The 24,617-nt window shown below is 33.6% G+C and overlaps 1 protein-coding gene across 1 annotated transcript; it reads left to right on the top strand.

Moving 5' to 3' along the window:
- The first annotated feature begins 217 nt into the window (after positions 1-217).
- LOC110808470 (S-adenosyl-L-methionine-dependent methyltransferases superfamily protein) lies at positions 218-1,459 on the top strand. Its single transcript, XM_022033969.2, has one exon. The coding sequence runs from the start codon at positions 356-358 to the stop codon at positions 1,340-1,342; it is 987 nt and encodes a 328-aa protein (XP_021889661.1). The 5' UTR covers positions 218-355; the 3' UTR covers positions 1,343-1,459.
- Positions 1,460-24,617: the final 23,158 nt, after the last annotated feature.

Raw genomic sequence — 24,617 nt, 5'->3', positions numbered from 1 at the left:
GACTGTCTTCATCCTACGTAGTCCTCAAGCATTACCAGAACACAAAGCCTCAAGTTTCCCCGCAAAACAACAAAATCAATAAGATTTTAGACTTTCTAATTAATAATCACAACCGTCGGTCATTTTCGAATTTTAATATTATCTTCCCCGGCCCCCACTCACCAACTTAACATCTAAACAACTGTTGCATAACATCATCGTCGTCCTCTGGAAAACTTACTCTGTTTTCTGTCTCTCATCTTCTTGTATCCTCTTTCTAGTAAACCAACGACCCAAAATTCCTTCTCTTGAAAAGTATAGCAACCCTTTGCCCTTATTTTCTTTCTAAACAAACCCAATAATTAGTTGCCTAGAAATGAAAGAAGATCAACGGCAACGCTCTTCTTACCACCACAAACCTACCCTCTTCTCTTACCCTGCAGCTTTTATAGTTCTCATCCTCCTCAGTTACGCTTTGGGTTACCTGTCCGCCTCTTACTGCCTCTACCCAAGATCGATAGAGTCGTCACCACCACCGATAACTGTAACGAAAACAATAAGAGAAGAAGCAGAAGCAAGAGCAAAGACTCCTTCACTCGGACCGACAAAATCTCGTTCAACCGATCTCCGCTCTCAACTCGACAACTTCCAAATCACTACTCGCTGCGCCAACCCGCTTCCGCCCGAGCTCATCCGTCAAACAATTCTTGATCGAATCTTCAACGGGACCTCTCCCTACGTCGATTTCCCACCGCCCCATGTCAGCACCCTCCTACGCAGCAAACGCATCAAGGGATGGGGCTCTTACAACGCCGTTTTCAAGGACCTCATACAACGAGTCAAGCCCCGCACCATCATCGAGGTCGGCACTTTCCTAGGTGCGTCGGCTCTGCATATGGCTGAGCTCACCCGCGAGCTCGGTCTCCAAACCCAGATCCTCTGCGTTGACGATTTTCGCGGGTGGCCCTCTTTCCGCGACAAGGTCAAAGACATCCGCATGGTAAACGGCGACGTTTTGCTTCTGTACCAGTTCATGCAAAACGTTATCCACTTGAACTCTACCGGGTACGTTTTACCCGTTCCGTTTTCTAGCGGGTCGGCTCTGGAGGCTTTGTGCGAGTGGGGCGTGTTGGGCGATTTGATAGAAATCGATGCGGGTCATGATTTTCAGTCGGCTTGGGCGGATATTAACAGGGCTTATCGGATGCTGAGACCCGGGGGGGTAATTTTTGGGGATGATTATTTTACCTCGGTAGATAATAGAGGTGTAAGAAGAGCAGTAAATTTGTTTGCCCAAATCAATGGCCTAAAAGTTCGAGCTCACGGTCGTCACTGGGTCATCGACTCGGCTAAGCTCAGCTGAGCTCGGCTTATGCGCTTTAGTCAAAGTTTTGTAATAAGTAAAATCAGTATACTAAATTAATTTGTAAAATTTACAAACCCTTACTTAAGGAAAAAAAAAAGTTTATACCTTGTTCTATTTTTGTTTTATATTTATTTAATGCTGTAATTTTATTCATTTTGTCATTATATAAGTTTTTCTTCATTAATCAATATGATCTCTTCTCATATGGATTGTATTAATAAGATTTACTTTAATAATTCAGAAAGTCATATATAAATATGATTTACGTATAATACACCCAATCTTATTTTAAATAATTGCATAATAGATATATTGACAGTATCAAAAATTCTTTAAATATCTCCATAAAAATTATTAATAATGTTCATAATCTATTAATATATGTCTTGTGTGGTATAATTGACTCTTCATATATGAATTTGTAAAATTTAATATGTTTATATATAAATATGTAACAGAGAGATTGAAATATTCTGACTTGTTACTAATAATTGTAAATTGCAAACAATTCAAATATTCATTTTTATTTTTATTTCTTTATGAACTGTTTGTTTTTTAATTTTAACAGATTAATAGCTTAAAAATTCAAAGATGCAAACATCATATGTAAGCCAAAGAACAAATATAATGGTAATTCAGTGCCTATCTCATCTCTCTCTCTCTCTCTCTCTCTCTCTATACATATATATATATGTATATTTGTAAATGCAAAATAACAGTTTAGCGATATAACTTACTATGCAAAGGATAGACCCTTCTCATGTGTTTTAATGTAGTACGCACATAATGTGATTTTTATGATTATATAAATAATAACATAAATATAATCTTTTGTGAATAATATTATATGAAAGTAATAAAATTTTTAATAAAAATATAAAAAAAATTATTTGTAGAATGAATAAGATTTGGGAAAAATCGTATGATGAAAATTTTATGTAGTGTATAAGTTCATGATTTGTAACCAACAAAAAATAAATCATATATAAATGTTATCATACTTACATTTTGTTTTATGTTTAAAATATTTAAATACATAACTATTATATATCATCACATTAAATAAATAGTTATAATGTTTTCTATATTACCACACTGGTTTCCAACTATTATCATAATTCTTTTAGATTTTTAGATAAAATTTCTTATTAACTAATGATTAAAATAATTAAATCATTATTTTAAATAATAAAATAAAATTATTTTAAAAATGGTAGAATTGACTTATGTCAATTCCTTCTATATATATATATATATTGAGAATTAGAGGTGTGCCATTGGTATGGGCCCAGCCCAGCTTCCATTAGACATTTATGAGTTCATTGCCTTGTTGTCCATAGCTATAAATGGAAGGCTTGTTATCTTCTGATCTCGGCCCATTATAGTTGTTCAAATATTTTAAGGAAACAATATGATTAGACTATTTTAGTTATCTTTTGGAATTAAAAAAATTATAAAAACATCATGAAATTCATTTCAAAACTAAATTTAATCATGAGAAACTTTTTCAACATAAATTTTTAATTTTAAATGAATATAAATAAAATTAAAATAATTAATTTTAATTCTATTAAGTTCTTAAAATTTAAAAATGCAATATGGTGATCTTAAAGAAAACATCTTTCTTATAGAAACATATATATATATACGCACTTATATTTTTCTGCTCATTAAACCTGTCACAATCATCAATTTTTTTTTTTAAATTTAAAAATGCAATATGGTGATCTTAAAGAAAACATCTTTCTTATAGAAACATATATATATATATATATATGTATGCACTTATATTTTTCTGCTCATTAAACCTGTCACAATCATCAAATTTTTTTTTTAAAATTAAATAAAAATCTAATGGGACCATTTGTTTTTTTGTTTTTTGTTTTAATTATTATTAGTATTATTTTTATTATTATGTTAGAAGACTGGAACACCAAGAAGAAAATAAGTTAGGAGGCAAGGAATTATAATAGGAACATAGAAGTAAAAATAGACAAAAAAAAAAAAAGAGAATTATAATGGATAGGAGCTAGTAATAGGAGTAGGAGATCGCCATGAACGTAGGAAGAAAAGGATAAACCAGGGCGCATGAGAACATATAGATTAAAGTGAATCAAAGGAGATCTAAATGCATGACATCATCCAAGGCTTGAAGAAAGATACACAATTACCCGATTGAGAAGGAAGATATATGACATATGATCTTCATCTAGGGATATGTTAATGCGAATCCAAGTAGCACAACTTACAACTCACAACCAATACATAATTTAAGCTCATATGAGAAGTCACATGAGCTTAAAAGCCCACGATCATAAAGAGAATATGGCTATATAAGCTTAAGTCCTCACAACCACAAAGGAAATTATGGTTACATGAGCTTAAAAGATTGTAACCACATTAAAAGAGAGCAAGACATAACCCACGAAGGAGTTTACAGCCTCGTGAGCTTAAGAACTCACAGATTAAGCATCATGAATGATGAAAGTTATGACAAGGTTCATTTTAAGGGAGATCCTCACAGTTTGGTCCATATAAGGGGACATGAACAACACTTACATGGAGATAAATAAGGTTTGGGCATAACACATGATGGACGTGGGCCATATTGAAGGAATATCTTAATGTCAAGTGGATCAAGCACAAGATCATATACCAATAAACTTAAAGAAGACTTACATTTATTTTAAGGGATGGATCCATGAAGAAAGAAGTTGTGGGTAAACCTTAGAAGGCTTAAAAGGGAGAAATTGGGCCCCTCAAGTCAAAGAGAGAGATGGATAGCTTGGATTTCCTCATAAGGATGGTTCTCCCACCCCATGAGAGAATTTCCCTCACAAGAGATTTTTTTCCCTTTTCATCTCACCTCAAAATGATAACCAAATCATAGATTCTTAGGAATCAATTCAAGTAAGAATCCAATCACATCTTTTTCCAAGTTTCATAGCCAAATATTTCTTTCCAAAAAAATATATTAAATATGTAAAGAAATAAAAAACATTTAATTCGTGAGATCATAGATGGATTCACAAAATCATGGATGAATTCTCAAGATTATGAACAAATTCACAAGATCTTCTATTTTAAGCATGACAGAACATTATCAACTAAAGAGTCCTTATTTTCTTATTTTCTCATGTCCTGTTCAAATTTTCAATAATAATGCAATAAATTTAAGTATAATTAACCTTTTGAAATAATTGTATGATCAACACTATTGACAACTCACTTGACATTTTAGAATTGTATGATTGCACAATTGAGGACTTGAACAGTATACAGAGAGGGTTTGCTTGAAAGTATGCAACAATCTAAGATCAGTCATATCAAACTCAAACATTATTGACCTTTTAATATTCTCAAACATAAGCCTATCATTTTATGTATAAATCAAGTTATCTATATATAAACACATGATCATCAATTTTCCTCCATCTTCATATTTTGTATGAAGAGTATGTTCATATTACATATTTAAAAACCTTTTTATGGAAATAAACATATATACGACTATAATAAGCTTTAGGTGTTGGTTTTAGTCAGTCTATAGCATTTTTTAATTATAAACTTCATGTTCTTCACCAACTTTCGCATAACCAGGAAGTTATTTAATAAATACCTATTTTTATAGACTCTTATAAAAATGCTGATTTGATATCCAATTGAAAAATAGACTAAATATATTGAGCTGTCAAGGCAATTACCACCTTATTGTTTATCTCCAACATACTGATTTGATATCTAACTTAAAAATTGACCAAACATTTTGTCAAAACAATTACCACCTTATTATATCATGTCTAGCAACTGGTGTAAAGACTTCTATATAGTCGATTCTATGTTCTTTTTTGTATCATTTAGCCACCAACCACACTTTATACTTATCTATTTCTCTATTTTCTCTAAGTTTTATTTTGAAGACCCACTTTACACTAATGGTTTTGTATATTATTGGGAGATCTACTAGTTCTTATGTATCATTTCTCTCAGCAACTTCAACTTCATCATTTATCACCTTTTACCATTTTGTATCTTTGATAACACTTTTAAAAGTTGTTGGATCATAGTATGAAAACATAACAAAATAAGTTAGAGGATTTTCCAATTGATCAATTCTAATAACCTCATAATCTGATATCCATGTGGCCTTCTTCAAACATGGTGTGAATATGAATAATCTATTATTTTAAATTATTTTTCCACTGCTATGTAATTTTAGAATTTAAAAGGTTATCATTTTAGGCATTTTTAGATTTTACAATTATTGGAACATACTGCTATTGGGCTGATTTGCTTCACCATTTTTTAAATCAAAATTTATTGGAATTTTTTCTTTAATGGCATTTTTCCCATGAGTAAAACTGATTTTCATCAAAAATAACATCCAAACTAATGTAAATTTTTTTAGTGTTAAAATTATAGAGTTCATAAGCTTTTGATTGGTCACTAGCATTAAGAAAAACACATTGTTATCTTTTTTTGTCTAGCTTTTTCCTCTTTTAATGAGGAATATGGGCATATGCTACAGATTTGAAAACTCTAAAATGAGCTATAACTGGTTGTTGTCCATTCGATGTTTTTTATGAAGTCATGTTTTGAACTACAAAAATGTGACTTTTATTCAGAATGTAAATACACCAATTGGCTGATTCAGATCAAAATGTATTTGAAGTAACGCTGTTTCTCAACAAAATCCCACTATATTCATAATACTACGACTTTTCCTCTACAAAACTCCATTTTGTTGGGGGGTAGGTTGCTGTAAGTTACTTTTTTGTTCCATGAATCTCACAAAAATTTACAAATATTTATGAATTATATTCTCTTACACATTTCAAGCGAAGAGCTTTTACTGAATTGCCAACCTCTTTTCTAACATGCGGTTTAAAATTTTTAGAAGCTTCAAAGGCTTTAGATTTCTCCTGCAAGAAATATACTTATATTTTTCGAGTATATTCATTAATGAAGATAATTACCTAACTTTAACCTTTATTTGAAGATGATGTTAAAGGTATGCAAATATCGAAATAAATAAGTTTCAATGTCTTCTTTGCTTTTCGTGATTTTTCTTGTAGAAATGAGTTAAGATATTATTTGTCAATGACACACTCTTCACATATTTATGAGAGACATGAAATTTGAAGAAGACCTGTTACCATATTTTTTGTTGTAAAATCTTTAATCTACCAAAACTAAGATGCCCATAATTAAAATGCTACAGTCAAGTTTCATCCTTACTTTAGTGAGAAACATGATTGTTGCATGTTATTGATATAGAGAGAGAATGTTCCATTAGCAATCATTTTAACTTAAGTAATTAAGCCTAAATTATCGTCTTGAATTCGACATACTTCATTTTAAATGAAAATCTCATCCATTTCTCTTGTAATTGGCCAATACTTAGAGGATCAGTCTTCAAACCTATAACGTAAATGACATTAGAAATTGTTTAAGCGACATTTATTTTCTGGCTTGAATGATCACCTGTCAGTTTTTCATGACTGAGACTTTAGAGTTGTCTTCAAACTTTACTGAATCTCGGTGTAACTCATCTAAAGTAGAGAAGCCTAACTTGTTCCCACACATAATGTTGCTGCATATAGAATTTAAGTACCGCAAATTCTGGTGAGTTTTTTTATTCCCCTACCTACTTTTTCACTTGATAAGCCAATAATAAAGAGATAATTAGACTTTTTCCACTATCTTTATTTAAGTTAGTTTGACATTATAATTTATAATGACCATACTTATGACATTTATAGCATTTAATTTTAAATTTGACTTTTGAATTTGGCTTTGAATGAGCTGAATGGTTATTGTCATAATCTCTTCCTCTTTATCTTCCTTGAGTATGAGAATATTGATTTGTTCATATTTATGATGCAAGTTTCTACCATCATTGCTGATTCATCCTCTTCATCTTCTTTGACCATATCTTTTTAGTGTCATAGATTAATTATAAGATGAGACTTGCAGAGCCTACTCATCTTTATCATATTGCTTTATTTTCAGTTTGTTAATTACTAAAGAACTTTGTAATTATCAATCAAAAGTTCATCAGTGTCTTTAGACTCTTTAATTAAAAGATAACATAATTGAACTTTACTATTATGGAACGAAGTATCTTCTTAAAGATAATAATATCTTCCAATTTTTCACCATTAATCCTATAGTAATAGAGTAATAGAAGAATTGAACAAAACTAAAGTAATTTTTTACTGATGAAATCAGTCTATTTAAATAGGACAAAAAGAAACAAAAGTTACAAAAAATAAATAACCACTAACCCATTAAGAAAACTGCTAATCCACTAATTTATAATTGCTGATATTAAGAGATCACTACTCCGTGACCACTACTTCATGGTTAAGACACCACTACTCCATGATTAAAATACTAATACTCCACTACTCCATAACTACTAAAGTAAACAACCACTAATCCATAATTAACAACTCTCAAATACATAATCAAATCTTAAGATTCCCTCCCTTAAACTGAATATTATATAATTAGTTTAAATTAGAAATCAAACAAACACCAAATAGAGTACACAGCTTCACAAATGCAACCAACTTGAGAGGCTTGGTTAGAATATCCACTATCTGGTCTTCACTGTGACAATAAACCAGTTCAATAATTCCTTCATTTATGAGATCACGAAAGAAATGATATCTCACATCTATATGTTTTCTTCTATCATGTAAAACTAGATTTTTTGAGAGTTTAATAATTGTGTTATCGTCATAATAAATATGTATATGCCTCTATTTGAAAAATGCAATAACTCAAGTATTTTTTTCAACCAAATAGCTTGACATGCACAAGAAGCTGCTACTATAAACTTAATTTCAGTTATGGATAGAGAGACAACTTGTTGCTTTTTTGATGCCCATGATATTGCCCTTGAACTCATTATAAATACATAACCATAAGTACTTTTTCTATTTTCTAAGTATCCTACATAATCACTGTCACTAAAGCCAACAAAATCTGATACTTTTCCTTTCTGATAAAAAATATCAAAACTAAGTGTACCTTTTATGTGGCACAAAATTATCTTTACTACAAGGAGATAGAGATTAGTTGGACATTCCATAAACCTGCTAATAAGACTTACAACAAACATAATATCAGGTCTTATTGTCGTTAAGTACATCAAGCTTCCAATAATTTACTTGTAAAATGTACTATTAATTTTCTTTCCTTCAGAGTCCTTTGTGAGCTTCAGACCCAGTTCAATTGGAGTTTCAACTGAGTTGTAATCTAACATTTGAAATGTACCCAAAATCTCTAAAGCATACTTCTTTTGGGTGATGAAAATATCAACTGTTGACTGTAGTATTTCGATATTAAGAAAATAATGCATCATTTTCATATCGATCATCTTGAATTTTGCCATCGTAGGTTTTTTAAAATCTTCAATTATTGCTGGATCATTTCTTGTGTAGATCAAGTCATCATGTAGAAAAGCTGATTTCATGTCCAATTGCTAAATAGACTAGGAATTCTGTGCTGCTAAAGCCATCACCATTGGGATTGTATCATGCGTAACAACTTAGACAAAAACTTCTTTATAATCAATGTCACATTCTTTCTTGTATCCTTTTACAATGAGCTGAGCTTTATACTTGTCAAATTTGCCATTTTTGTTCAACTTAGTTTTATAAACACATATAACACGAATTTAGATTTTTGCCATTTTGAAAGTTATGTCAGTTTCTATGTGTTATTTTCTTTCAATAGATCTGTTCTCCTCATCCATTGCTTTCCATCATCTTATATCTTTGATAGCTTTTTAGAACATTATTGGATTGCAAAATGATAATAAAGCGTATGAACAAGAGTATCATCAAATTGAACACCACTAACCTCGTAATTATTTATCCATACTGGTCTTTTTCTGATTCGTTGAGATCATGAACTTTCACCTATTATTTAGGTCCCAATATTATAAAGTGGTTGCTGATGCAGCTGGTGAACATCAGAGAGAGTTGTTTGCCATATATTTCTACTTCTTTTTTTTCTTTAAAATTCATAGGTATTTGTTGTTCATCTGCATCTTTTCCAGTCTAGTTCCATGTATTTCTTTCATAAAAAATAACATCTTGGCTGATGATAATTTTACCTTTGATGGAATTAAATAGTTTGTAAGCTTTTGACTGTTTACTTATTCTAAGAAAAATATGCTTTTCACCTTTTTCATCTAGCTTCTTTTTCTTCTCATATAGAATATGTGTATATGCAATGCACCCAAAAATATGAAAATAATCATTTTTTTGTTTATGTATACTTTAAGCTTCTTCATGTGTCATATTTTGAACACCAAGTATGAGACATCTATTCAAAATATGAACACTCCAATTTATTGCTTTTGGCCAGAATTGCTTTGAAACTCTTTCATTTACTACTATGCTTTTAACCATGTTTAGAATGGTTTGATTTTTCTTTTCTACTACACCATTTTATTGCCTCCAAATTCCCTGCTCATTGCAAACTTTTAAGAATTCATGTGACATATATTTACCACCACGATTAGTGCATAGTGTTTTAATGGTTGTCCCAGCTTTATTCTCCACTTGAGCTTTAAAATTTTGAAATGCCATTAAAGCTTAGGATTTTTCCTACAAAAAGTATACCCATGTCTTTCGACAATAATCATCAATAAAAGAAATACAGTATTTTTTTTTTCATTTGATATAGGCTTAATAGGACCACAAATGTTAGAGTGAATCAACTCCAGTTTTTTTAGCTCTCCTTGGCTTTCTTTTTAGGAATTACTCTCGATGTTGTTTGCCAACAACACATTCTTCACATATTATGGAAGGAGGAATAATAAGAGGTAGGCCACTCACTATGTTATTTTGAGAAAAAGTCTTTAATCCATTGAAGTTTGGGTGGCCATAACGAAAATATCATAGCCATGTTGGATTGTTCATCTTGGCCACAAAACAAGCCTCGATAGTCTAGATTCGTAGCAAAAATAACCTGTTTACTGTCATCTTGACATGATCAATTAGACCTCTTTTAGGATCGTAGATTTTAACAAGTTCATCCTTTTATTGTAATTTTATAACTTTTTTCTTGCAGCTATCCCACACTTAGCAAGTTGCTTTTGAAGTCAGGAATGTTAAAAATATTTGATATAGTTTCAATATTGCTTTATTTAGTCCTAATTTGAACATCACCTTTTCCAATAACACTAAATTTGGAATGATCACCAAAACTCACATTAATATGAAATTCTTCATTTAAATGAGAGAAAAATGGCTTATTGCCGCACATATGATTGCTGTATTCTGTATCCAAATACCAAATATCTAGTCCATGTTGGTCTTCCTTAATGTAAAACACCATCAAGAGTGTTTCTTGTTCTTCTTTCTCTACAAAGTTAAACTGCTTCTCTTTGTTGGAATGTAAATTTGTAGTGCATCCAAACTTATAATGACCAACTTGTGACAGTGATAACACTAAATATTGAACTTATTAAATTTTATTTATAATGATAATTTCCTTTACCTATATTTTGAGATTCTAATGTGTTAGAACCTTTACCTCTTCCTTGTTCATGACCACGACCTTGACTACGATCATTTAATCTTTTTTCTGTAAATATTTCACCATGAGTTTTACCTTCAAGGCTTGCTCCTCGGTTAAAGCTGTTGTCATTCTCTACTCATGCAATAGTAATGAACTTTGCAATTCATCAGTAGAAAGCTCATTAAGATCTTTTGATCCCTCAATGGAACATACAACATAGGAGAATTTTGGAGCCATAGATATAAGAATCTTCTCCACCACAGAGAATTTTAAATTCTCTGCGAAGGGTTTGAAGCTGCTGTCGTTTGACCCTTGTTATGCCTTGATATTTTTTTCATAGAATCCCAAATCTATTTACAAGTATCTTTTTGGAGAATCGTCTCCAAAATGGCTCGATCAGATGCTTGAAACAGATAAATTTTTGCCTTGAGATCCTTCAGTTTTCATTCGTCTATTCTCTTCTATTGAGCTTCTGTCAACATCACTCTAGTGGTTGGTTTAGACACTCTTGTTTCCACGACACTCCCGTATTATTTGGAGCGGAGAAAATTCTCCATCAACATGCTCCAGCGATCATAATGGCCATCAAAACGAGGGATTGCAGATTGTACATAACTATTCTTCAACGTCATGTATGTCTACTTTTGTTGCAGAATAAAAAACTAAAGTTTTTTCTTTTTTATTTCTGGCTCTGATAACAAATGTAGAAATAGATTAATAGAAGAAATGAATTGAATTCAAGTAATTTTTATTGATGAAATCAATCCGTTTAAGTAGGATAAAAATAAATAAATATTATAAAAAATAAATAACCACTAATCCACTAATTTATAATTACTAATTTAAGAGACTATTATTCCATGGTTAAGACACCACTACTCCATGAGTAAGACATCATTACTCCATAACTACTAAATTAAACAACTACTAATTCATGATTAATAACTCTTAAATACATAATAAAATCTTAACAAATCTGCGTAGTATTTGCAATTGCTATGAACTTTGAGAAATAATCTGAAACTGATTCTCCTATTTTTCATGTGTAAAGTCTTGAAATTAGTATGAAGAGCTTGAAGTTGTGCTCGTTTTGCTTTTGTTGTCCTTGATACTTCTCATAGAGTCCCAAATTTGTTTTGAAGTATTTTTGTGAAGAATAATTTTCAAAATTTAGTGACCAATAAGCTGGAAAAGGTAGATTTTGTTTTTAAATTTTAAGATCTCTTAATTTATGTACTTCAATATGAAGGTTCGGAACTTAAATAAAGATAAATTTATAAATTAAATGCAGAAGCGAATAATAGAATCAGAGTTTACATTCCTTACACATTAATTTAGAATATCTAATAGGGATACGAGAATGTCTCTTCTAAAAAAATAAATAGAAATTAAAGAAATAAAATAAAAAATGAATAACTAAGCATCCTATGATGACCTTCATCGGCATTTGAAGGGAGTATGAGTAGTGGGCTACTCATAACCCTTTTGTTGATCCGGATATAGATCTTAGTTATCTTGATCTGAAATAGTTAATAAAATGGTGAGCTACATTAGCTCCGTAAGAATGTCACACTAATCACAGATACGAAGAACTAAAGATTGGTAAAAATTAAAAAAATAACTAATGAATCCCTTAATTTGATGAAAATTTATTTAATATAAAGAAAGCCATTTATTCCATATTTACGTAATGAATTTTTTCAAAAATAACTTATGAAGACCTATATTCATACACTTTTTATTTTTATATATAATATAACAAGAAACAATAACTTTCTTTTTTTTACCGTTTACCGGTGCCCCTAGGGGTCCATGGGAATGTCCCCCTACTCGTGAACCCAATATCCAATTTAAACAATTAACCGGCTATCCCCATACCCCATTTGGTAATAGGCACCAAACATTCCACCACCTCGATATACCGTTCGGTATGAGGGTAAACTATATATCCCAAACCTTACTGGTAAGGAACTTTCCAGTCCTATCCGACTGAGGTAACGTTCACGGTAGGTTTTTCTATGTACCTGACCCGTCCATCCTTTCTCAAGTACCCCGTAAGTCTTTCTCATATAGATTTTCATTAACATAAAAACTTACCACGCAATACCAATATCTCTTTGTATATTCACAGGTAAATAAAATGACATTTAAGTAAGTGATTTAACTTATCATAACTAATAACCAAGTAATCAGATAACCAGATAAATTATGCAGGAAGGGACCAATTAACTCAGATAATCAAGAAGACTATAAAAACTACCAATGTAGTATGCACAATGTAATAATAAGTAATTTAGGCAGTACATTAAAATAAATTGGGAATCAGAACAAATGTGAATTAACTGGTTCCAGCTCCAGTAGTAACCTTTAATTATTTTTAGAGTTTTTAATTTTTCATAAGAACACAAAATTATACATTGTTAAGCCTTAATTTATCGTAACGGAGAATAGTGTGAGGGATTACCTGGATCGGTGTTCGAAGACGTCGAGCTATCTACTATACCTCTTATCGGGTACAGGGTTTCTTGAATTTTTCTATGAAATCTAAAACACTCGTCATATACTTAAAAATACATTAAAAATATAAAATCGGTGTCTAAAACTCATTACGGCCAACTTTGGGGTTTCGACATGGTGGCGCCACCGTGCTCCGATGTTGGCTCCCCCGCCCACAGCGGCGATTCACCTCAGCCTGGTCGGTTTTGACCGATTTTGGCCGTATCCTTGCAAAAAAAAAAAACACGTTAGGGGCCTCAGTTGGCTGGAAAATCATAAAAAATCGAACTTATTGGCGGGAGAAACCTTCGGGTGCAGCAGCTTCGCTGGTCCTCCTTCGGGCTGAGGTCCTTTCTTCGGTTAACCTGCACAGAAAAAGACGATGAACATAATGATCGAAAAAATCACATGAAACGAAAATTGTGAAGGGGCTCATCAGAGGAATTTTGGGATTTTGGTCGTGGCAGCTCCGCTGGGCTTTTGCCACAGGGGTGCTTGGAATCGAATTTCGAGTGGGTAGGAGAAGGTTTTACCTTTTTTGGCGATCGACAGTGGCTCGAGTGCGGCGGCAGTTCGCCTCCTTCTCCGGCGTCTGGTTCTTCTTCTTTAGTGGGGGCTAGCGGCTAGAGTTTGGGTTCCCGTGTGATGCGAATTATTTATATCCATCCCATATTAATTTGGACCATCCATCACGATCGATCTCATATGTTTGATTGCACCTAAGGAGGAAATAAATCTGGACCATCCATCACAATTTGATCTCAACCATTTGATCACGCTTAAGGGAGAAATAAATTCGGGCCGTCCACGCGCGCGGGATTGATCCTAGGTCGTCTGATCGCGGGGCACGTGGATCGCTCACGTGAAGTCCTGCGTGGCACTAATGTTAGCATGCCTTGTCACGCGGCGTGCTCCAGTTTTTCGAGACTGCTGATTAGGCGTTCCTACATGGCACAATTTTTTATATTTGCACTTTGACCATCTGTTTCTAATTTTTATCTATTTTTTCTAAAATTATTTTTGATTACATTCATAACCTATTTTTTTCAATAAATTCAACAAAATTAAATTAATTAATTAATTAATAAATTTCTATTTATTTTAAAATCGCTAAAATTGATTTTGGGCTAAATTTCGGGCCTGGGAATTACAACTCTCCCCCTTTAAGAAGAAATTTGGTACCTCAAATTTGTCACTCTTTCACGAGTTAAATAGTTGGGGATATGGGCTCTGAAGTCTAATTCTAGCTCCTATGTGACATCTTTCTATGTGTGATTCTGCCATAGGACCTTGACGAAGGGAATTTCTCTATTTCAGAGTACTCTGCTTTTTCAGTTTACAATGCCCACTAGTACCTCCTCATAGGATAGATCCTTTTAGAGTAAAGGGGGCTCGTGGGACAAGATGTGTGAAGGGTCTGAGTTGTACTTGCGTAGCATGGATATATGAAACACATTATGAACTCTAGATAGCTCTGGAGGTAGTGCCAATCTGTAGACGATCCTACCAATTCTGTTTAAGATTTCCAAATGGCCAAATGAACCGAGAATTTAATTTTTTACTCTTACCAAACCTACTCATTTCCTTGAAAGGGGTGACCTTGAAAACACTCGATCACATTTCTCAAATTCTAAATCTCTCATTTAGGTGTCCACATAACTCTTCTGCCTGCTTTAAGCTGTCTGGATATTCTTCTTGATCTTAACTTTCTTGGTTGTAGTCTCCTCCACAAGATCTGGGCCGAAAATTTTTCTATCACCCACCTCTTCCCAATAGATCAGCAATGTGTATGGGTGGCCATACAATACTTCATACAGAATCATGCTGATACTTGCCTGATAGCTGTTATTGCAAGGGAGCCCTATTAAAGGTAAGTGATCATCCTAATGACCCCAAAGTCTAGAATACAAGCTCAGAGCATATCCTTTAGTGTATGAATCGTCCTCTCTGATTGTCCATCGGTTTGAGGGTTGAATGCGGTACTAAGAGACAGTTTCGTTCTCATGCCTTGCTAAAAACTTGACCAAAATCGAGAAGTGAACCTGAGGTCTTTATCGGATGCTACTGTCATTGGCACCATATAACCTGACTATCTCATGGATATATATTCTTGCTAGCTTGTTCAAGGGGTTAGTCATTTTGATAGCCAAGAAATGAGAAGACTTGGTGAGCCAGTCGACCATTACCCAATGACATCATGTCCTAAGCGTGCCCGAGGCAACATGTTATGAAATTTATTATGATATGTTCCCACTTCTACTCCGGATTGGTAATGGCTAAAGTAGCCCGCCTGAGCGTTGATACTCTGCCTTAACCTGTTGACATATTAAGCACTTGAAAACGAAGTTGGCTACCTCTTTTTTTATCCTGTTTCACTAAAATCGGGGTCACATACTTTGATACATTTTAGTACTTTCAAGATATATAATGAACTTTGAGCTATGAGCCTCTGTCATGATGTCCCTTTTCAGTTCATTGTCACATGGAATACACACTCTATCCTGAAATTTGAGCAACTCATTGTCAGAGACTTAGAATTCTGAATTTACTCCATGTTCTACATCCTTCCTAAGAGCTGCTAGAGTGGAATAAGCGGATTAAGCTTTATTTATTCTCTGGATCAATTCATGTTGAACAATTAGGTGGGCTAAACATGTAACTCTTTTCAAGTCTTGAAGCCGTATATATTGTGCGAACTCTATTACCCTGTATTTTAAAACCATTAGGTGAGCTAACATACTTGCATTTTTTCTGTTGAGCGCGTTGGCTACCACATTGCCCTTACCCAGGTGATATAAAATATTACAATTGTAGTCATTGAGGAGCTTTTCCAACGTCTTTGATGCATGTTGAGATCCTTTTAAGTGAATATATGCTTCAATCTCTTATGATCGGTAGAAATCTTCAAAGTCTTCTCATATAAGTAGTGGCTAGGTCTTTAAAGCATGGATAATAGCGGCAAGTTTTAAGTCGTGGGTGGGGTAATTTTTCTTATGACTCTTTAACTGTCTAGACCCATAGATTATGACATTCCCATGCTACATCAGAACACAACCCAACCCTAGGTAGGAGACATCACTATAAATTATATATCCACCTATCCCACTCGGTAAAGCCAATATAGGTGCAGTAGTCAACCGCTTCTTGAGTTCTGAAAAACTCCTTTCACAGTTCTCGTTCTATTCATAACGGTTTTCTTTGTGAGTCGGGTCAAAGGAGTGGCTAGACTAGAAAATCATTTCACAAACCTGCGGTAATAACCTGTCATTCCCAAAAACTACGAATCTCCTTAACCGAGGTCGATTTCTCCTAATCAGGCACTACCTCAACTTTTTCAGGGTTCACTTACACTCCATCCCTTGATATGACATGCTATAGGAAGGTAGTTTTCTCGAGCTAGAACCCACATTTACTTAATTTTGTATACAACTTATTTTCTCTGAGAACCTACAAAATCTGAGTTAGGTGGTGAGCGTGGTCCTCTCTGTTTTTTGAATAGATCAGGATATCATCGATAAATACAATTGACAAACTGATTCAGAAATTGTCTGAAAATCCTGTTCATCAAGTCCATAAAAATGGCTGGTGCGTTAATTAGTTCAAATGGCATGATTAGGAACTCATAGTGTCCATACCTGGTTCTAAAGGCTATCTTGGGAATGTCTTCTGCCCTGATCTCTACTTGATGGTAAGCTAAATGCAAGTCTATTTTGGAGAAGATCTGGGCACTCTGCAACTGGTCAAAAATGTCATCAATCCTGTGGAGGGGGTACTTATTCTTGATCGTGACCTTGTTTAATCCACTATAGTCAATACATAACCTTAATTTTCCATCTCCTTTCCTTACAAATGTGACTCCAGCACCCCAAGGAGACACACTATGTCAGATGAATCCACTATCCTGCAATTTATTGATATGTTTCCTCAGCTCTTTCTATCTCAACTAGACTCATGCGGTAAGGGACAACCGAGATAGGCTGGATGCCCAGCTGAAGATGTATGGTGAACTCAACTTCCCTGTCTATTGGTAGTCTGGGTAGTTCATCAGAAAATATATCTGGGAAGTCTCGGACTACCAGGATCTCTTGAATGCAAACTTCTTTCTTAGGTTTGTTTATATAGGGAAAATAATCGAGTTAAAGTGCTATGTAATAAAAAAACTGCTATGAGGGAATAATATTCAAAAACTTTTATTAGCTTGTAAATAACTCTTCATTAGGAGGCTTAAATATAAGTTTCTTATGGAAACAATCCACGGTGGCATGATATGCCGCTAACTAGTTTATTCATAGAAATACATCAAGGTCCCATATGTCAATCTCTATCAGGTCCATCATGGGTGAAACTGAGTCCTGTGGAAGAGGGACCATGTGGCCTTGTGGCAGTGCTAGATGATATGGTGGAGGCTCTAAATTATATTGTGGCAATGCTTGATGATACGGCAGAGGAGCAGGGTTGCACCAGGGTGGCTCCAGATCATCCCACTGCAAGGGTGGCTTGAACTATGGCAGTAGGGGGGGGTCAGACAACTCTCCCCTTTTCTCTTGGGCCTGCTAGGCAGAGATGAGCCTCTCTAGTATATCAAAGAGTCAATTAACATCCTCTCGAAGTGAATCATCCTAGGCTGCTCCATTTAATGGAGATCTTCCTTTTCTTATATCCTTATACCTGTATTGCACAAGGAATGGTTGAGCAATAATTCGTATTTGGTATTTTTTAGTCTTTTTATAAGGAACAGTTCCGAAGAACGCAGCTTTGATACCAATTGTAAAGGCTCGGAACTTAAATGAAAATAAATTCATAAATTAAATGTGGAAACGATTAATAGAGTCAGGGTTTACATTTCTTACACAATAATTTAGAATGCTCAATAGAGCTACGAGAATGTCCATTCTAAAAGAATAAACAGAAATTAAAGAAATAAAATGAAAAGTGAATAACTAAGCATCCTAGGACGACCTTCATTGGCACTTGAAGGGAGTCCGGTTAGTGAACTACTCACAACCTTCTTATTGATCGGGATATGATATTAGTCCTCTTGATATGAAATAGTTAATGAAAGGGTGAGCTACACTAGCTCAGTAAGAATATCATACTAATCACAGATATAGAAAACTAAATATTGGTAAAAATTAGAAAAATAACTAATGGAGCCCAATTTAATATAAATTCATTTAATATAAAGAAAACTATTTATTCCGTATTTATGTAACGAGTTTTTTCAAAAATAACCTATGAAGACCAATATTCATACACTTTTTATTTTTATATATAAGATAATAAGAGACGATAACCTTTTTTTTTATTTGCTTATCGATACCCCTTGGGGTCCATAAAGATTTCCCCTTACTCGTGAACCTAATATCCAATTTAAATAATTAAACGACCATCCCCATACCCCATCCGGTAATGGGTACCAAACATTCCACCACCTTAATACCCTGTCCAGTATGATGGTGAATTATATCTCTCAAACTTTACTAGTAAGGGACTTCTTAGCCCTGTTCTAGTGAGGTAACGTTCATGGTAGAGTTCTCTATGTACCGGACTTGTCTGCCCTTTCTCTGGTAGCCAATAAATCTTTCACATACAGATTTTCATCAACATAACAATCTACCACGCAATACTAATATCTCTTTGTATATTCACAGACCAATAAAACGACATTAAAGCAAGCGATTTAACTTATCATAAGAAATAACCGAGTAATAAGATAATAAGATAAATCATGTAGGAAGGGACCATGTAACCCAGATAATCGAGAAGACTATAAAAACTATCAATGTAAGCATGTATAATGTAATAGTAAATAATTTAAGCAGTACATGAAAATAAACTGAGAATCATGACAAATATGAACTAACAACCTGTAGAGACTTGAAATTTAAGAGGAAATAAAGTCATAAATTAAATGCGGAAGCGAAATAATAGAGTTAGAGTTTACATTCCTTACACAATAATTTAGAATTCCCAATAGGGATACAGGAATATCCATTCTAAAAGAACAAACAAAAATCAAAGAAATAAACGAAAAGCAAATAACTGAGCATCCTAGGGCGACCTTTACTAATTTTTGAAGGGAGTTCAGGAAGTGAACTATTCACAATCTTCTTGTTAATCAGGATCTGGATCTTGGTCCTCTCAATCTAACATGGTTAATGAAAAGGTGAGCTACACTACCTTAGTAAGAATATCACACTACTCACCGATACAGAAATTGAAAGTTTGTAAAAATCATAAAAACAACCAATGAAACTCTTAATTTAAGTAAATTCATTTATCATAAGGAAAATCATTTATGTATATTTACCTTTGTGAGAATTTCAAAATCAACCTATAAAGACAATAACTCAAAATAACATTATAATCTCATATTCAAGTGAGTAAGAACAACAACTCTCCTTTTTTATTTGCTTATTGGTATCCCTGGGGGTCTATAGGGATGTCCCACTATGCGTGAACCAATATCTAAACTTGTCAACTAACCGACTGTCCCCATACCTCGTCTGGTATGAGTGCCAAAAATACTATCCCTCGATACCCCGTCCGGTATGAGGTAATGTTCATGGTAGGGTTCCCTATGTACCCGGTCCGTCTACCATATCTTAGGATATTTAGTAAGACAACCATTCATTAATTTATATAACCAAGTAATTTTTTGTTTGCATATTAATTTTTAATTTCATAAATCAACCGTTAATCATGCAAGACAAGCAATATATGTATCAAGAAAGCACAACTGAATCATTTGACCATTATAGTATTTTATCATGTATTTAAAGCTGTAAAATCAAACAATCAATTAAACAGGATAAATAAATAATTAACCGGTTCTGACTCCATTAGTGATCTGTAATTCTTTTTAAATTTTTCTAAATTATACAAAATACTATATTATTGACTATTAAGCTTTAGTTCCATATCAGAGAATAAGGTGAGGGATCCTTACCCGAATTGGTGTCCGAAATACTGAACTTTCTATTGTGCCTACTGGCAGTCCCTGGGTTTTCTAAATTTTTATGTGGAGATTAAAACATGCTTCACCTACCTAAAAATACCCCAAAAATCCAAAATCGGTGTTAAAAATCCTTTTCGGCCAATTTTTGGGTTTCGACACTACGGCACCGCCATGATTCGGCGAAAGTGGTTTGCCTCAGCATCGTTGTTTTCTGCCGGTTTTAGCCGGTTTCGGCCGCCTTTATACATATTCATGTAAAAAAACACGTTAGAGGGCCTTGGTTGGTCGAAAAAAAAATCAAAAAACGGAAACCTATCGATAGTGGGTTTTTCACTGGCTCACCTTCGCGGCTGGGATTTTTTCTTCGGTCAACCTGTAGAAAAAAGAACAATGGACACAACGGTGAAAAAATCACACGAATCAGAAAATGGGAAGGAGCTCATCGGAGGAGGTTGCGAGTTTTGCCCGTGGCAGCTCTGCAGGGATTTCCTTGCAGTTTTTGGCTCACCCGCCATTCGTTTTGCTCTGATATGGCCACATGGGTACTCGAAATCGAATTCCGAGCGGGTAGGAGAATTTTTTACCTTTTTTGGCAGTCGAAAGTGGCTCTGATGCGGTAGCGTCGATGGTTGGCTCCCTTCTCCGGTGATTGGTTCTTCTTCTTTGACCGGAGGCTGGCGGTTAGGGTTCGGGTTCGGTGTGATGTGAAATTTCTATACTCATCTCTTATTAATCTAGACTGTTCATCGCGTTTAATCTCGACCGTTCGATCGCGCCTAAGGAGGAAACGAATCTGGACCGTTCATCGCATTTGATCTTGATCGTCCGATCACGACTAAGGGAGAAACGAATCCAGACTGTCCACGCGTGCAGGATCACTTCTGGGTCATCCGATCACGGGGCATGCGGATTGCTAGCGTGGCCTCCCGCGTGGAACTGAGCCAGCGCATCTTGCCCCGTGACGTACTCTGATTCGCCGAAACTGCTGACTGGGTGGTCTTACGTGGCCAAATTTTCCTTACTTGTACTTTGACCCCTAATTTCTGATTTTTCTTTCAAAAATACTATCCGAACCCAAATTTTCACCAATTTTTCTCAAAATTATTTTCATTTTCATCCATAACCTATTTTTATTCTATAATTCCACATTAAATTAAAATTTATTAATTTTAAAAAAATAGTTTTATACATTTTAGAATGTTAAGATTAATCCCGAGCAAAATTCTGGGGCTGGGTATTACAACTAACTGGTTCTAACTTCACTAGTAACCTGTAATTATTTTTAAAGTTTTTTAATTTTTCATAAAAATATGAAATTCTATATCGTTAAACCTCAATTTACTGTAACAGAGAATAGGGTGAGGAATTCTTACCCGAATTGGTATTCCGAGACGTTGAACTATCCACTACACCTTATATTGAGTATCGAGTTTTCTGAATTTTTCTTGTGGAATCCAAACCACTCGTCATATACATAAAAATACCCTAAAAATCTAAAATCGGTGTCCAACACTCATTATGGCCAATTTTGGGATTCTGGCACTGCGGCGGTTCACTTCGGCCTGGTTAGTTTTGGTCGGTTTTAGCCGATTTTGGCCGTATACCTGTAGAGAAATACATTAGAGTCCTTGGTTGGCCAGAAAATCACAAAAAATTAAACTTACCGACGGGAGAAACCTCTGGGTGTGGCGACTCTACGAGTCCTCCTTCGCTGCTGAGGTTTTTTCTTCGGCTAAGGTACACAGAAAAGGACAGTAAATATAATGATAAAAAAATCACGTGAAATAGGAATTAGAAAAGGGCTCATCGGAGGAATTTTGGAGTTTTGGCTGCGGCTGCTCCACTGGGCTTTGTTTGCAGTTTTCAGCTCACCAACTATCCCTTTTGCTCTGATTTGACCACATGGGTACTCGAAATAGAATTTTGAGTGGGTAGGAGTAATTTTTATCTTTTTTTGGCAGTCGACGGTGGCTTCGGTGCAGCGGCGGTCAGTGGTTAGCTTCCTTCTCCAGCGTCTGGTTCTTCTTCTTTGGCAGGGACTGGCGACTAGGGTTTGGGTTCCCGTGTGATGTGAAATATTTATACCTATTCTGTGTTGATCTAGACCGTCAATTGCGATCGACCTCGTCCGCCTGATCCTCTATAAGGAGGAAATGAATATGTGCCGTCCATCGCGATTTGATCTCGACCGTCCGATCGAGTTTAAGGAAAAAATAAATCTGGGCCGTCCACGCGCACAGGATCGATCCTGAGCCGTTTGATCACGGGGCACGCAGATCACCCACGTGGCCTCCCGTGTAGCACTGACATCAGCGTGTCTTGCCACGCAGCGTGCTCCGGTTCGTCGGGGCTGCTAATTAAGTAAAAAAAAATATAAATTTATTTAACAATTTACCTTCTATAGTAGCAAATTTTCTTGTGCATTGAATTTGGTTTCCAAAAGTTGGAAATAAATCATCATTACCAATAATCTTCTTTTTTGGTTATATTAATAATTAACATTCGTACAATTAGGTTGTTAGATTAGATTGGACATGTGTTTAATAATTTTCAACCATGCTTAGAAAAATAAAAATATGAATTGATTTATTCTTGTGAATTTTAAGATTAAATTTCGTAGGATAATGAAAAATGTGGATTATTTGATTCTCGTGAATTTCAAGACTAAATTTTTTAAGATAATAAAAAATGTGGATTTTAAGTTTTTTTTAGGGAAAAGAACAGCCGTGCTTTTATCTTTAAACGAAAAATGTTACATATTTGATTATCCTCAAATATTATTTTAATCCCTCTCTTGGATTACAGCCCATTATTTTTCTCTTTATTTTCTGCTTCTACATGTAAATAATATACATACATATTAGGTCTATAAATTATGGAATGTTCTAAACTGTATAACACAAATAATATACACAATTCTCAGATATTCAGATAAATTAAGCCTAAGATAATATTCCTTTTAACTCTAGTTAAAACAATTACTGAATTTTGTTATTTATTAAAATTAAATTAATTAAATAATTTAATTTAATTAATTCAATTAAATTATTGATTAATAAAATTATAATAGCATTAGCTATTTTTTTATTTTATTTATTTGATTAATTACTTAAAATTATTTTTTGAGTTATTTTTTAAAGTATTTAAAAACAATCTAATTATTTTAAATTTTTTATTAGAAAATGGAAGGAAATTACACGTTTGAAAAAAAATAGAAATATTAAAGACCAAATTAAAAATTAAATTATAATAAATACCAAATGTTGGTGACTAATAAAATAATTTGCCAGAAGTAAAAATTAAATAATGGGATCAGTGCTTTTTACCAAATAAAAGAAGAAAATGGAAGTACATATTTCTAAATTATTTATAGTAATTATATTTATAAAGATGAGAAGAAATAAAACTAAGACGACAAAAATTAAATTGAAAAATATAATTTTTAATAACATAAATAGAAAGCAAGATGTGTGAGTATATATATATATATATATATACATAATGAAAATGTATGAAGAGGAAGGGAGTTAAAATATGCAAATTAGTATTGAAGATAAATTGAAAATCGGAAAAATTGATTAAAGAAAAAACATAAAGTGGGTAGATGCTATGGGAGGCTTTTCTCTACTACTGATTATGTAAATAAATTTTTTTTTTTTTTTTTTTTTTTTGGGGTTATAGATAATCATTGTTTCAAACTAACAAATTAAATTCAATAATATTGTATTAAAGAATTAGCCAGTCATTGTAAAAGAGCAAGAACTTTCTATGCTTTAAATATATTAATTCTCAAGTATACGTCATGAAAATAAATTGTGAAATTATATTTAATATATATATATATATGCTGCATAATTTGTTTCGAATGATTCTTATAAAACGAAATGTAACATCAGAGTAGACAGACACAAGGAAAGCTACAATTTTGTTGATAAAAATAGATATATACAAATCATTTGTGTAAGTTAAGACCAATGAGCTTTCGTTAACAGACATATTTTGCAAATACGAAAATGTCTTAATAAAACGAATAAATTTTTCTGTTACTAAAAATTATTTATACTCTCGGTTCAAAATCTATTTTCTCCTTTCCTGTTTAGTCGAGCAAGCTTGGTACATGATGCGTATATGTTTTTCCCAATTAACTCTTTATTTTCAGCCACATACCTTTTCTTATTAATTAGGATTTTTCTGCTTTTTTTCTTTAGCCATAGTCCCACGTTTTATTTTGCACTGCCGCATTCCTTATTCCTTTTCTTTGGAAGAGTTCTGTCATCT

Source organism: Carica papaya, chromosome 5 (genome assembly GCF_054855325.1).
Source record: "Carica papaya isolate Zhongbai chromosome 5, ASM5485532v1, whole genome shotgun sequence".
NCBI lineage: Eukaryota > Viridiplantae > Streptophyta > Magnoliopsida > Brassicales > Caricaceae > Carica > Carica papaya.
This window is presented reverse-complemented; position numbering and strand designations above follow the sequence as displayed.